This window comes from Epinephelus fuscoguttatus, linkage group LG7, assembly GCF_011397635.1.
Source record: "Epinephelus fuscoguttatus linkage group LG7, E.fuscoguttatus.final_Chr_v1".
Lineage (NCBI taxonomy): Eukaryota > Metazoa > Chordata > Actinopteri > Perciformes > Serranidae > Epinephelus > Epinephelus fuscoguttatus.
Genome location: NC_064758.1, coordinates 19,294,678 through 19,308,123, shown reverse-complemented (window position 1 = coordinate 19,308,123; position 13,446 = coordinate 19,294,678). Strand labels below are relative to the sequence as shown.

The following is a 13,446-nucleotide window of genomic DNA, read 5'->3' as shown; positions in this document are numbered from 1 at the left end:
AACACACACTTGGTGTGTACGAGGGCTGGCTGCACACCAAGACGAGAGCGCGTCCTACACGGGGCTGGACCACGAGGGCTGAAACCACCTTACTGCCCCAATCCGGACTCCCTCCCTCCCTCCCTCCCAACCCAACCTGCCCCTTGCTCCTCAACCCGCCCAGCCCACCACCAGTACCAGCACCCCTCCTCCACGCTCAGTCACACTCTCTTTTCTCTCTCCTGCTGTGTGCCAGTCCCTCTCTCCCCCCCTCCACTTCCTCAAAGTGGCCACAGCTCCTCTCTTTTCTCTTGTCCTCTTTACATCCCTCCACCACTCTCTTTCTTCCTCCAGCTGTGTGAGCGACCAGCCCCGGCTCTGACCATTCCTCTTCACCTCCACAAGTTGAACGGAGCTCAAAGTTCTCCTGAAGACTTAATTTTCATCATTGACCTTTTTTTTCCTGGTCCTTCACCCTTCCCCTCTGGAGAGGTTTGGTTGGTGTGTGCCTGGCGTGTGTGCAGCAGCGTGTGCAAGGGCTCTGGTGTCGTGCTCTTTGCCCTGAGGGAGTCCCTAAAGGTTGTGACTGACGGAGAAAAGTTATCACCAAGATGAATGTTCAGCTGCTGCTCCTGGTGGCCCTGGCTGGCTCTTTCTGTGCCTTTACACATGCAAGTAAGTGAACTCTCTGCTATCAGCGTCCTGCCGTTAGCACACTGTGTCCCCTCGCTCCCTCTGCCTCCATGTGCCCACCCCACACCTCTCTTTGTCTGTTATAATCCCTGTTGATTCAACAATAACACTCTGGATGCTGGTTTCAGAAGATAAACTCAACTGTAATGTATGTAACTACTCAATGAAGTGCTTATGTTTGAATCATTTCAAAGACTTTTCATATTTTTTATATATGCATCACTGAAAACTGCTCCCGACAACTGCTGGCTGCCGTCTGGCCCACATGTTCCACTGTAGCAGAGAATCACCCTGATGGAAAAACAAAACTTTGTTCTATGGTGTTAATGTTACAGAGAGGGGGTAACTCAAATGAATGGTCTGTGTTGATTTTAACATCTGAACTCCCTCTGTCTCGCTTGCTCTCTCATTTTCCCACAACTCTCGAGGTCTGGAGGAAAAGTTTGATTTGCAGACACGGAGGGGAAATGTGATGTAATAGCAGGAGCTCTGCTGCCTCGTGTCTGTAAATTCTTGGCACTGGCAAAAAGAAAGGAATATCCTTTGGAACGCTCCCAAAACAGTGCTCATACACAGCGAGGGAGAGACGAGGGCTGCAAACTGTAACATACACCGTACACATTTATCTGAAAGCTTATCCACTGTCTCCCTCTCACTTTACTCCTGATTCTCTCGTTTCTCCTTCACTGCAGCTACTTTCATCCTCTGATTTTCCCTCTTGCCTCTCTTTCTCCCTGTTTGTATGTTTTTTCTTTCTCTCTGCTTCCTTCCTTTGCCTTGACCAGCAGTGTTTGCCCAGGGGCAGCAGCAGGCACAGGGGGTGTGGCTGGGGCCTGAGGGAACTGTAGGGCAGGGCTGGTTTGCGTGCGTGTATTAATAGAGAGAGGCTCTATATTTAAGAGGGTCATATGGATGAGAGAGGAGCAAGAGACGGGAAGAGAGAGAACACCCGCTATGTGATGAGCTTTAAGAGGCGCCCCACCCTCTTTTACTCGCATGTTGTTAGACCATGCAGCACACCGCCCCTTGGCATTTACCCATCTTTGGTGGGGTATCAAGCTTTACTGCTTAAACCCCCCTCCCCTCTCCCTGCTCCCCCCCATCTCTTAACAGTCCTTTGCCTTCCTCCAACTCTATGCCCCCTTCCCATGTTCCAGCCTGATGAATCTGGACCCCGGGAGACAGGGTTGGTATAGGCAAAGGGGGAGCAGAGAGGGGCTACGTCTATTTTTAAACAACAACCTTTCCCAGTCGGAGACGACGTGCCTGCCCCATTTCCATGGAGGTTTATTCTGAAAAAAAAGCCCTTAAACTCTGGGAATGATTCTTAGCCCAGCCGCCTAGGTTTTCCAAAGAAAACGGGAAACAAAGAAAATAGCTCATTCCACATCTATGCTCCACAAATGGGGGCTTTTAACTCCCTCGCGCCTGCTCACTTAACTAGCAAACCCTATGTATCCTGTAAAACCCTCACACTGCTGCCCCCCCTCCCCCTGGTCTCCGTCTTAATGAGTTTTGTCTGCCTCTGCGGGCCTATAACATCCTCGTCACATCTGGCTGCCGAAGGGAGAGGTCAGTGCCCTTTGTCCGTGCCCACTTCTAGAAGTGACTCAAATGTTGCGTTCATGCTCCAAATATGAGACACATGCTGGTAAAGAGGGACCATGAGGAAAGGAGCACTTCTCACGTCAACTGAGTCTCACTTTCAGAAAAAAAAAAAAACAAGCTCAGTCATACTTTTTTTACTTTTTTTCTCAGACATAAATTTTCCACAAGGAGAAAGAAACATCTGTTTATGGAAAGGAGTCTGAGGCCGTTTTAGCCGGGACCAAACCCAAGCCCTGATGACTCCAGACTATAGCAGGGCTTATGGCCCAAACCTCCCTGTAGACTTTTTTTCTGTGTGTCTCCTCTGTGAGGACTGACACAAATGTCTCATATCTCTAGCACCTACGTGTGCTGCAGGGTGAGACATGGTGCAAGAGAAAGCAAGAAAAAAAAAATGGAGCTGCTGACTAAGGAACACTTACACAACTGGGGGGGTGTTTTATGATGTGGGAGTTGGACTTGAAGGTTAGCGAGATTAGAAATACATTAAGAGGCTTGTTTGATTGAATTCTAAGTCTGGGGTGTTAAGTTTAGTTTATAAGAGAAGGAGAGTTGGAAGGCGGAGAGTGATGCCACAGCATGATCTGTTTATTTTGCCATTTCTACTGTGGTTGCATTTAATGTCAGTCCCGCCGTGATGCATTACATTTTAGGAATTTAATCAGACCTGTTAGGCCTAAGATTAAAGGCCCCATTTGATCTCGCTGTGGACCAGTTTCTGCCCCTGGCGATAGCGTCCAGATGGGACCTGCTGCATGTCCTCCTTTCTAAGTCAGAAAAGGAGGGGGGAAAATCAGTTCCTGTATGTGTGGACGCTCATTGTGTTGTGTCTATGATAAGACTGGCCGAGAATATTCCACTCCAGTCTGTCTCCTGCTTAAAATCCCTAGTGTGCAGTGCATGGCACACCCCAGTATCTCTGCAGCTGACTCCTACTGGTTGAGCGGGGGAGGTTGCGCTGTGCGGCATCTCGTCAAAGCTCGTTGAGTTGGGCAGGGCGCCTATCTCCCTCACATTTCCCTCCTCCAGCGTCGCAAAAACATTCCTGGGCTCCAAAGGTGGACACACTCCCTCACACCGTCTGCACAGACCCTTTCCCTCCTACACAGGACTGTGAATTAGAAGCTCTCTCACACACACACGAACGTGGGGCCCTCAGTGACAGCTGATTGTGATCGTAATGGATGGAAGCTGCTACTCCCTCTTTTCCTGTCTCACACTGTATATTGTTGTGTCCCTCCTTCACTCTTTCACTCGCTCTGGAGGTTTTATTTATCCCAGGCAGGAGTGAAGCACCACAAGGATGCCTCCGCCTCTTCCTCACAGCTTTTTGCTGTATTCCTGTCCTCTTAATTCCAGCTCTTTTTACCTGCTGCCTTTTACACTCCGCCACCCTGTACATCCCATCACTAAAACTGACTGGAGGGAAATTTTGAAGTCATTCACAGTCACACTTCATTGCACCTCCAGAAATCTTTCACAGGGGGCCAGATGTAGCCTTTCTTGCCATAACACACCAAAACCAAAATCCATAACTTAATTCCAGGAATTTGTTTATGCTCTAGTAATATAGGCTAGTCAAAAACTATATCAGTATGAGAGTTAAGGAATCACATATTGATATACTGTGGTGTCATACTTTCCAGTTAATATTACTAATTATCTGATGTGCACAGACTAATACCAACACAGTTAACATTTAGAGTTCCACAATAATCCTGTTTTATGTGCATGTGAGAGCATTGATTGTTAGCCACCAAACATTTACTGAGAACAAGCTTAAGCAAGGGTACCCATAAAACGTGTTTTCGTTCAGATATCTTGATTTGAGAGTACAAAAGACTCATGCCCATGCCAGTTGTTCCCTCGCCAATATTTAGCCTAACTTTGGAGCATTATTTAGCCGCTTTTCCAACAAGCTATGTTGTAATGGTTGGTAGTAGTGGCTGCCCTAAGTTGTACAGTTTCACAAGATACCACTACCTTTGTACTAGCTTTAAAAATAAGTGTGCCACAGCCTCTTGAATACAATATTATCAGCATCCAATTATTTTTGCCAGCGGGGGTCCAGCAATTACATCAGGGGGGGCCATGGCCACCCCCGGCCCCCCCTGGGGACACTACCTGTCACAATTACCCCATTATTATTTAAATTACTTTCTGAAGCCTGCTTTTACAGATAGCGTCATCTCCAGGTGTTTTCTGCATGTATTTACCTGGTCTTAACATTTACACAATGAGTCAGAAAGTAAGAAAATATGTTTTGTAGTTTTGGTGAATCAACTCTTTAATGCCCAGTCAGCAGCTGAGGCAGCCACAGGTTTACTCAGACACATACAGACATAAACACATGCTGTATGAACTCAGCGGCACTGGCAGTATGATTTCAGGCTGTTTCATGCTTCACATGGAAATGGATGTGAGAGAGCACGTGTGGTCAAAATGATGTAATGGTGGGTAAAATGACCTGAGTGCACCACCGAACATTTGGAATAATAAGGACAACGCCGCAGTTACGTAAACCTGTCTCAGTCTAGGACTGAGAGAATGAAAAAGAAACTTGAACTGCTTCCAGTTTCTTTGTATTTTTATTTGCTGAGGGGATCTGAGTTTCCTCACAATGGCCCTAAAGTCCTGAGGTTTTACATGGTGCTCACATATCTAGAGATATCTTTGACTGGTTGACTCAAATCCCCATGTTGGCTGAAATCCTTACCAGCTTCAGGGGTCCTGAACCTGTGCTTGGACCCCCCGTGAGGATTAACAGAGGGTCGCTTACATACATGCTAACCACTTCACACATGGCACACATCTTGCTGTGAGCAAAGACAACAGACCATGTTCACAATGAAATCAAGAGGCAGAAGGGACTCGGGGCTTTTCTCTCAGAGCTCCCCTCCACCCTTCTGCCCTCCCTTTCTTTCTCTCCAGGGATTCAGCCTTCTCAAAGGTTTCAGCAGCAACAAACCTATCCTTAGGGAGTGGCAGGGTCATTGAGAGGAAGACGGGCAAGAAGTGGATTAAAAGAAAAAGGGAGTAGAGGGGATGTAGACCGCAACAGTCTTACTGCGTTACTCACTAATGCAGCTGTATTAACCCGGGATAGTCAGCACAGTGGGGAGGAAACACTACTTAGAGCTAATTGTGGGAACTGTACACATAATGAAACAATTGTTAGAGGGGGTTGAGGGGGCTATTACACATAGCGTACAGCCATACTCTGTGAAGCGCAGACCATTTTATCATCACTTACAGACTTTCCAAACAAACAGTCTGAGTCGTCTTTAGAAAAGAAAAAAAAAGCTCCCTTCAGTACCCTGCCGCAGTGGGAACAAATGTTTTGTTATATTTATCCCGCCTGTTGCTAATGAACACGCTAGCCAACACAGGAATAACTACACCGGTTGTTCGACCATTCAGTTATTTTTACCCTTGTAAAGTATTCTCTATTATTGCAAGTATTTAGAACAATTGGAGAGAAAACGGAGATGGAGAGAGCATGATGTCAGACGCTAAGTTTAGAAGACTCACATCGTTTCTGGTCTCTGCAGCAAGAATGTTTTCAGGGAGAAGTAGTTTTAGCTTCTTTTTTTTTTTAAGCAAAGAGGAGATTTCAGGCCAACATCGTGTCAGTGGAAAGTTAACTCTAGACCGTAATTTTGGTGCCACACTGAAATCTACCTCCTTAATTTTGAAGCAGCGCTGTCCAGGCTAAGCTTTTGGTTGTGGCTGAACGTGGGGAGATGGAGCTAGGGTTATTGGAGGGAAATGATTAGGTTGAACCCAGGCCGCTTCATAGTCCAGACCTTGATGATAGACACGAGGATAAATACATGTCCTTTTGCAGATGGTAAATACAAAATGTGAGCCTCCATTTTGCTGCAAACACAGAAGGTCTGGCAAAACTTGATTTTAATCATTCACAGAAGTCAAGATCGATGATGTATGATGATTACACACATCTCTATTAATAGGAGAGAAAGACAAAAGCTGAAGATGCTTTCAAAATGTATGCCTGACATTTTTTTAAGGTGTGCAGTCCGCCATTTCCTCAAACCTCCCTGAGTCTCTCTGAAACTGCAAATCATCCAGTCCTGGCATCTCTCATCACACGATCAGGCGTTGTCCCTGCAACCCCACCCTTTACGTGTTAAGTGGCCGAGAGTTAACAAAGCCTTCCCGCGCTCCTCTCACAGGCAGCTCACTCCACAGGAAATGAGGCAGAGGATGTGGCATGCCAGCACGCAAGCACAGAGCCTTAAACACAGGATGGAGGGGTGGAGGGGGGGGGCATGTACATTTTATGAAGTCACAGGGTGTGGTGGTCATGCTGTCACGTTAGCCATGTGCCAGCGATGGGAGAAGTGTTAATGAAATGAGTGTGAGAAAGAGGAAAGGTCATGTCATCTCGTCAGGGAGGAATCTAAACATTTATCTTGTCCTTTTTGACCTTCTTTGTACCCGTTCTGACAGACTGAGGACTTTTTCTGTGTCAGCTGCCAGTCTAGACTTTATATAACTGGCCAAAAGGCTGACAAATGTTTAGGCATACTCTACTGGGTCACATTGACATATCAGGAAAGGGCAATCATTTGATATTCAGTGTTTTCATCCCTTTTATGTTATACATCATGATAAAGTTTACAGTTGTCTTGTCTTGAATTCAATCTCCACTGTGTAGGATTCAGGGAGACATATTGGCAGAAATATCATATACTTAGTATGTTTTCATTACAGTATAATGACCTGGAAATAAGGATTGTTGTGTTCTTGTTACCTTAGAATGAGCCGATTTTATCTACATAGCGAGCAGGTCCTCATCCACCAAGTCTACTATGTGGCACCCCCATGTTTCTACAGTAGCTCAGAACAGACAAACCAAACACTGACTCCAAAAAGGGTCATTCAGATTTTGGCATTTTCGGTTTGGCCACTGTAATTAGCAAACTGCTTTACTGAGTGTTTTTACCAGTGTGTTTTACCACCTCTGCGGATAATTTTGGGTCCCAATGAAAACCTCCTGAACACCTGGATCTTAAGTTATCTGAGAAAAAAGGTGAGCACAGATTAGCAGCTGCTTGGCTAGTGGCCCGTCTCTGACAAGCAGAACAGCGTGAGAGAAACTGGTTTGTAACGTGAGACTGCTTTGTTCAGTTTGCCAGTTTTAATCACCTTGTCTGTTTGTTTTGGTGAGGAAGAGACCTCTGAGGATAATTCGGCTCCTGGGGAAAAAGATCTTCCTGCACAATGAGCACTGAAGGAATTCTAATCAGGAAACATTTCAGCTGGTTGCAGTTTGCAGTCCTCCCCTCTAGATGGCACTAAACCCCCCTAAATCTTATACACTGGACCTTTAACTATAACAAGTTACATTTTAATAATAATAATAAATAATTTTATGTGTCAAACCGGAACATTTTTGACAGATTTCAGGATTTTGTGCTCTAGGAAATAAACAATTTGTCTTTTTAAATTGTGGGTTTTAGTAAAGATTATATACATATGTTATTATATCTGAGTCTCTCTAGGCTTCTCATGATTTGATTCTAATTCAGAGAGCTACCATACAATTACAAACTGATTATTGATACATCTCAATGCATCGTTTTTTATTTCAATACATGAATTATTTTTCTCATTGTGTGATTACTTTTAAAACATAATGTATTTGTAATAAATTAATTTATTTCTATTATCTTTTACTAAAGGTCGAGTGCGTGGGATTTAGTGGCATATAGCATTAAGGTTACAGAGCTAAAACTTCTCCCATGTCCCATGTGTGTAGGAGAACTAGGCTGGCTGATGTGAAAACGTGAATGGCCCTATCTAGAGCCAGTGTTTGATGTGTCCGTTGTGGGCTATTGCAGATCAACATGGCAGACACTGCAGAAGAGGCGAATTTGCATTTCCTAGAAAAGCAAAGGCATGACCTGCCCTACTCTGCCTTATTCTCCCTCTGATTATCATACACTGACATTTTCGTCCTAACCCCAACTCCTCTCACCTTACCCTAACCAAACCAAACAACGAAGGCAACAGCTACTAGCCAATTAGAGAGACAGAAGGGCGGGTCAAGCTTAAATTTGCAAAGGGGAGGACCCACCCCATATGTAGATATGAGCGGCTCATTTTAAGGTAACAAAAACACATTGATTTTTATTTACAGATGACTCTAAACTAATTAAAACATAGTTATGCATATTACATACCATTTCTGCCAATAGATGCCCCTAAATCCAACACACCGGACCTTTAATGCAGTAGTTGTAACAAATGGAAGAATGTAAACATAATGCAGTTACATTTTACCATCCAGCTGGTTCTGAACACACAGCCCTGTCTTAGGAAATTGCTACAGTTGATCATAATGTGGAGAATTGGGTTTTGAATTTCCGATTATTGACTTTTCTGGATCGAGACATAATCTTTCAAGATCGCAATGATATGACAGAAACCATATTCATGTATACAATTACAACAGCCCCACAGCCACAGCAACAGATTGCAATCTCACACTAATACCTGCATGTGCACCCATGTGTGCCCTCTCTCTGCAGGCCCCACAGAGCTCCCTTCAGAAGTTGATGGTACAGCTGCACCAGCCATCACCACTGAGGCTGATGAGGGTACCACAGATGAACTTAGTGTTATCACTGAACAACCTGCAACCGAAACAGCGGTGGCCCCTGAAGTGCATACAGCAGAAGTTATAACCGAGTCAGCACCTGTTACTGAAGTCAATACTGAAGTCAATACTGAAGCGGCTGTCGTTGAGACGGAAGCCCCTCCTGCTGCTACGAAGGGACCGGAACCCACTGACCAGCCTGTGGTGGCAACCGCAGCCCCCACTGTGACAGCAAAAGTTGATGACAAACCTGAGGTGACAGCACCTGCAAAGACAGAGGCATATGACGAGGTCGTCGTTGAAGACGAGCCAGACAGTAAGGAACATGTGGGATGGAAGCTGGGGTAGTGTAGGCCTAAAGGTGCCTTGTTATAGACTGATATACTATAGACAATCGACTGTCAGCCTAATGTGTAGGTGAGTGTGCCATACAGGGATTAAAAGTCACATGCAGTCATCAGTTTATTAATTTAATTACAGAGAGACACCATTTGATTCATTCTAAGTGTTAAAATTACACATGAAACCTAAACTGCTTTCACCGTTGTACATGTAATACTGTATGAAAATGATTGAACTCACCCCTCTAGCGTTTCATTAACACCTTCACATCTGTCTATGTGCATTATGTTAACTCACATTATTTTATATTATTGCACAATTCTGCACAAACTATACTTCCACAAGCTGCACAGCTACTTAAGATATATTGAACATAAATTTATAGTGTTTTGTCCTATTTTAAATGTACTTTTACTCTATTCTATATTCATGTTTCTTGATTTATGCAAGACTTGTTTTTATTTTTCATTTTTATAAGTTTATGTTATGCACCAATACACCAAAGCAAATTCATTGTATGTGGAAACCTGCTTGGCAATAAACTGGATTGTGAGTCTGAAAACTGGTGATATCAAAGGCAAACTGAAGTCTGAACACTGGACTAAGTGTTGTCTTTCTGTCCCACAGAAGGCCTGAGTTCTGGCCAGGTAGTCGGCATTGTGATTGGCGCTCTGTTGGCAGTGGTTATCGTCATCGCTGTGGTGATTGCTGCTGTGAGGAGGATGGGAAAATACTCGTAAGTACCTCATCTCCGATGCTGGACACACACACAGCTTGAATCCATGTGAATCCATGAAGTTACAATGATGTTGTGCCGTGAGTCATCACTTCTGGCTTCCTCTAAATATGGAGCGAAAGAGCAGCATGAGCTTTTAGTCATCACTGACACATGCTATGATGAAATAACACAGGCAGTGATGTAATGGATGTTGGAGAGAGAGCTGTTCTGTGTGATAAGATGATAAGATGACCTGGCATGCCCGACACAAACTGCGTAGCATTTCGACCATAATTGGTCTCCGCTGTTGAGCATATTTGACCATCAACCCTCCTTCATGAAGAGTAATAGAGTTCCCATCCAAGTGACAGCGTTCCCACGAACCACACCCTCCCCTATGAGAATGCTGTAGTGAGCTGCATGTCTTGCTAATGATGAATGTTTCTTGTGTCACAGGTCTGCCAAGAACAAAAAACCTACGAAAAAAGACGTTATGGTTTCTGTAAATTTCTCTCTGAGTCCTTCCGCTAATCCCTGTAACCCGTTCAAGACCATTATGATCCTATTTTAACAGATGTGCCCCCCCCCTCAAAAAAAAAAAGAGAAAAAACACCAACAGAGTTTGATACTTGTTGCTGCTTTTGCTGACACACTGTCCCGTGGCCCACGGAAGAAAATTGGGCATTCATGGTGACAAGTGGCTCTATGGATTAGGCCTTGTTAAAATGAGCCTGTGTATTGACTCAGTGTCTGTCTATGTGGCCAGCAGTCATCAAGCAGGCTGGTTTTATACTGACAGCTTGATTTGATCTCATAAAACAGAGGGCTCATGTTTGTCTGAAGTGGGGCAGCAATACAAAGTCATCAACTTCTGTTTGGTTTTTGTCTCAGGAACTAATTAATCAGTCTTTCTATAATTGTTGGTCTGTTTTAAAATATTTATTTCACAGTTTATTGTCTAAGATCTTTGCTGACTGAAGCTACATGTAGTCCAGGGCTGCACAACGATATGTTTTTAATCATCAACACATTTTAAACACACCACAAAAGACAGATATATTGCACTGAGGAATTGTTTGAGTTACTTCAAAAGAATATCAGTAGAAAAGTGCACTTTAAAATGTAACTATTAGTTCTTTTAAGTGGTGCTTTTTGTGTTCAGTTTGTTCAATAAAATAAGATTTGAAATAATTTTAATTTCTGTGTATTTTTAGCAACTAAAATCATTACACATACATAACGATATCTCATGTCCCATATTTTCCTCATATCGTGCAGCCCTAATGTAGTCTGAAAACTAAACTTGTCTACTCCCAATCAACCTGGCTTTAAAACAAAATGTCTTTTTATTTAAGATTTGATAAACACACCTCTTATGTAAACCTTATGTTGTCCCTTTCTTTGTATATTGACCATCTTTAATCTATTAATAGAATCTACAAACCAGCTTTTTTCACCACCCATATTGTTGTCATTATTAAATTAATTTACACCATGAAATGACACTTAACAAAACAAAGATTAATAAACTTTAAATTAAATAAAACCCCAGATTCTTTAACAGCTATAGATACAATAATCCTCCTTTTCCAACCTGACTGACTCTTTCTGTCTTTTTTTTTTAATCCCACAGCCCTTGAAGAAGAAGTCGGCTAAGCAGCAGGAGCGCCCGAGGTTCTGGAAATTCTGAACTACTGAACTGTGACGTCACTCGCGATCATTACAACAAGCACGATACCAGAACTAAACTAATCTAACCAGGACTCTGGACTGTTGCCAAAAAAAAGAGAGGGGGAGGCTTGTGTGTGTTTATGTTTGTACTGTATGTACGTGAGACGAGAGGGGTACATGAGCAAACCTCCTCACCTCCCCCCGTACCTCCCTGACCCCACCCCCCTTCCCCCCCAGGAGCCACTGATATAAAAGGCTCTGTCCTCCCCTACTCCCTCGGAGAGAGAACAAAACAAGGTGACGGCAGGATGTCACAAAGAATTTCAGGCCTTTTCAAATGCATTTTGCTAAAAAAAAAAGAAAGAAAGAGGGAAAGAAAGGTAGGGGATTATCTGACATAGAGGGATAAAACCTCTCTCCTTTAAAGAGTGACTGATTTAGATTTGCATGGAAGTTTGAGAGGACATTAAAATGAAAAATACTGACAAAACAAAAGGAAATTAAATGCGCATGAAAGGTGGGAGCAGGAAAGAGAGCAGGAGAGACTGTTACAAATTCCACAGGATGTATATACAATGCAAGGGGACTACATAGTATACAGCTAATGACTTTCTCATATGTTGCAGTTGCATAGGCTAGCATTTGATATTATGGAATACACAGTACATATGGGCTATTGTTGTGGCTAACAGACCTTTAAAGCACCCCCCTGGGCACCAGTCGAAGCATTTTCTCATGTAGCCTGAATCCCTGATATGTTGGCCAACTGTATGAAGCACCGTGTGCAGAAGTTGTCTTGACATAACACACTCAAGAGCTCTGAGAGCTAGCATGGGGCTAACAGAAAAGAAAAGGGCACCCTCATTTGCAAGAGTAACGTGACATTCTGCCCACTTTAACACTGACATATAAAAACCTAATACATATCTGTGAAATTTAGCAGAAGGGTTTGTGCCACTGTCTCTGGTATTCTCTAGGTAGTTAGGAGGATTTTAACTTTTGAAGTGCATTATTAATGTGAATTGACTGTACTGTTTAACTGCCACCCATTCCAAAAATACACAGCTTCCACGACTTCTGCCTTGTTCCTTTATAAAGGCTCACACACAACCAGTGGTCATTAGACATTGCCATAGCATTGTCTTGGCAATGTATTCATAGTACTTCTGTTAATAGTTAGATTACCAGAACAGTCATCCGGTCTTTAAATTTGAGCTAACCCCAGATTGCGTGCACAGGATGACATTTTATAGTTGCACTTAGTTTTTAGTGCACAGTGTTAGGCGGTAATGCCCTGTTTTGTTATTTTTGCAACTGTAAGTGTGCTAAATGGGTGTACAAATAATGAAGTCTCAGCTTAGCTCTGCTTGCTTTACAAACTCGTTTAATATGTGCACTGAATGAGTGGTGTAATGTTTAATGAATAGGCTTTAGACACTGCAAATGTTTGCAACGACACGTCTTTTGTTTCCTCTCCTCTGCTTTGCCGCATATTATCAGTTCTAGGTCTTTAATTTGTGCCATCTGATTTGTTTGAACCCTTTTATTTAATTGCGGTGTTTTTGTTCATACTGTTTCAATAAAAAACTGAAAACACTCTGAAAGCTCCCTTTTGTCTTTTGTGCATGAAAACGTCCCTCAATAGCTTTTTGAAACATCCGTTTATTATCCTAGCCATTTCCTATCAATTAGATTACATAGTTACCGTGGCAACGCCTAAAAGTCAACACATTCTTAAGCAGCACTGTATTCAGTCTCAAGTCAGGGCAAAATACTTGAGACAGTTAAAATCTCATGACACTTATTTCCT

At 43.3% G+C, this 13,446-nt stretch overlaps 1 protein-coding gene across 1 annotated transcript; it reads left to right on the top strand.

Moving 5' to 3' along the window:
- The first annotated feature begins 166 nt into the window (after positions 1-166).
- On the top strand, positions 167-13,240 carry si:ch211-156j16.1 (uncharacterized protein LOC564557 homolog). The gene is made up of 4 exons (XM_049581194.1): positions 167-654; positions 8,838-9,221; positions 9,875-9,983; positions 11,599-13,240. Exons 1-4 carry the CDS (start codon positions 591-593, stop codon positions 11,603-11,605), a joined length of 564 nt encoding a protein of 187 aa, XP_049437151.1. The 5' UTR covers positions 167-590; the 3' UTR covers positions 11,606-13,240.
- The last annotated feature ends 206 nt before the right edge of the window (positions 13,241-13,446 follow it).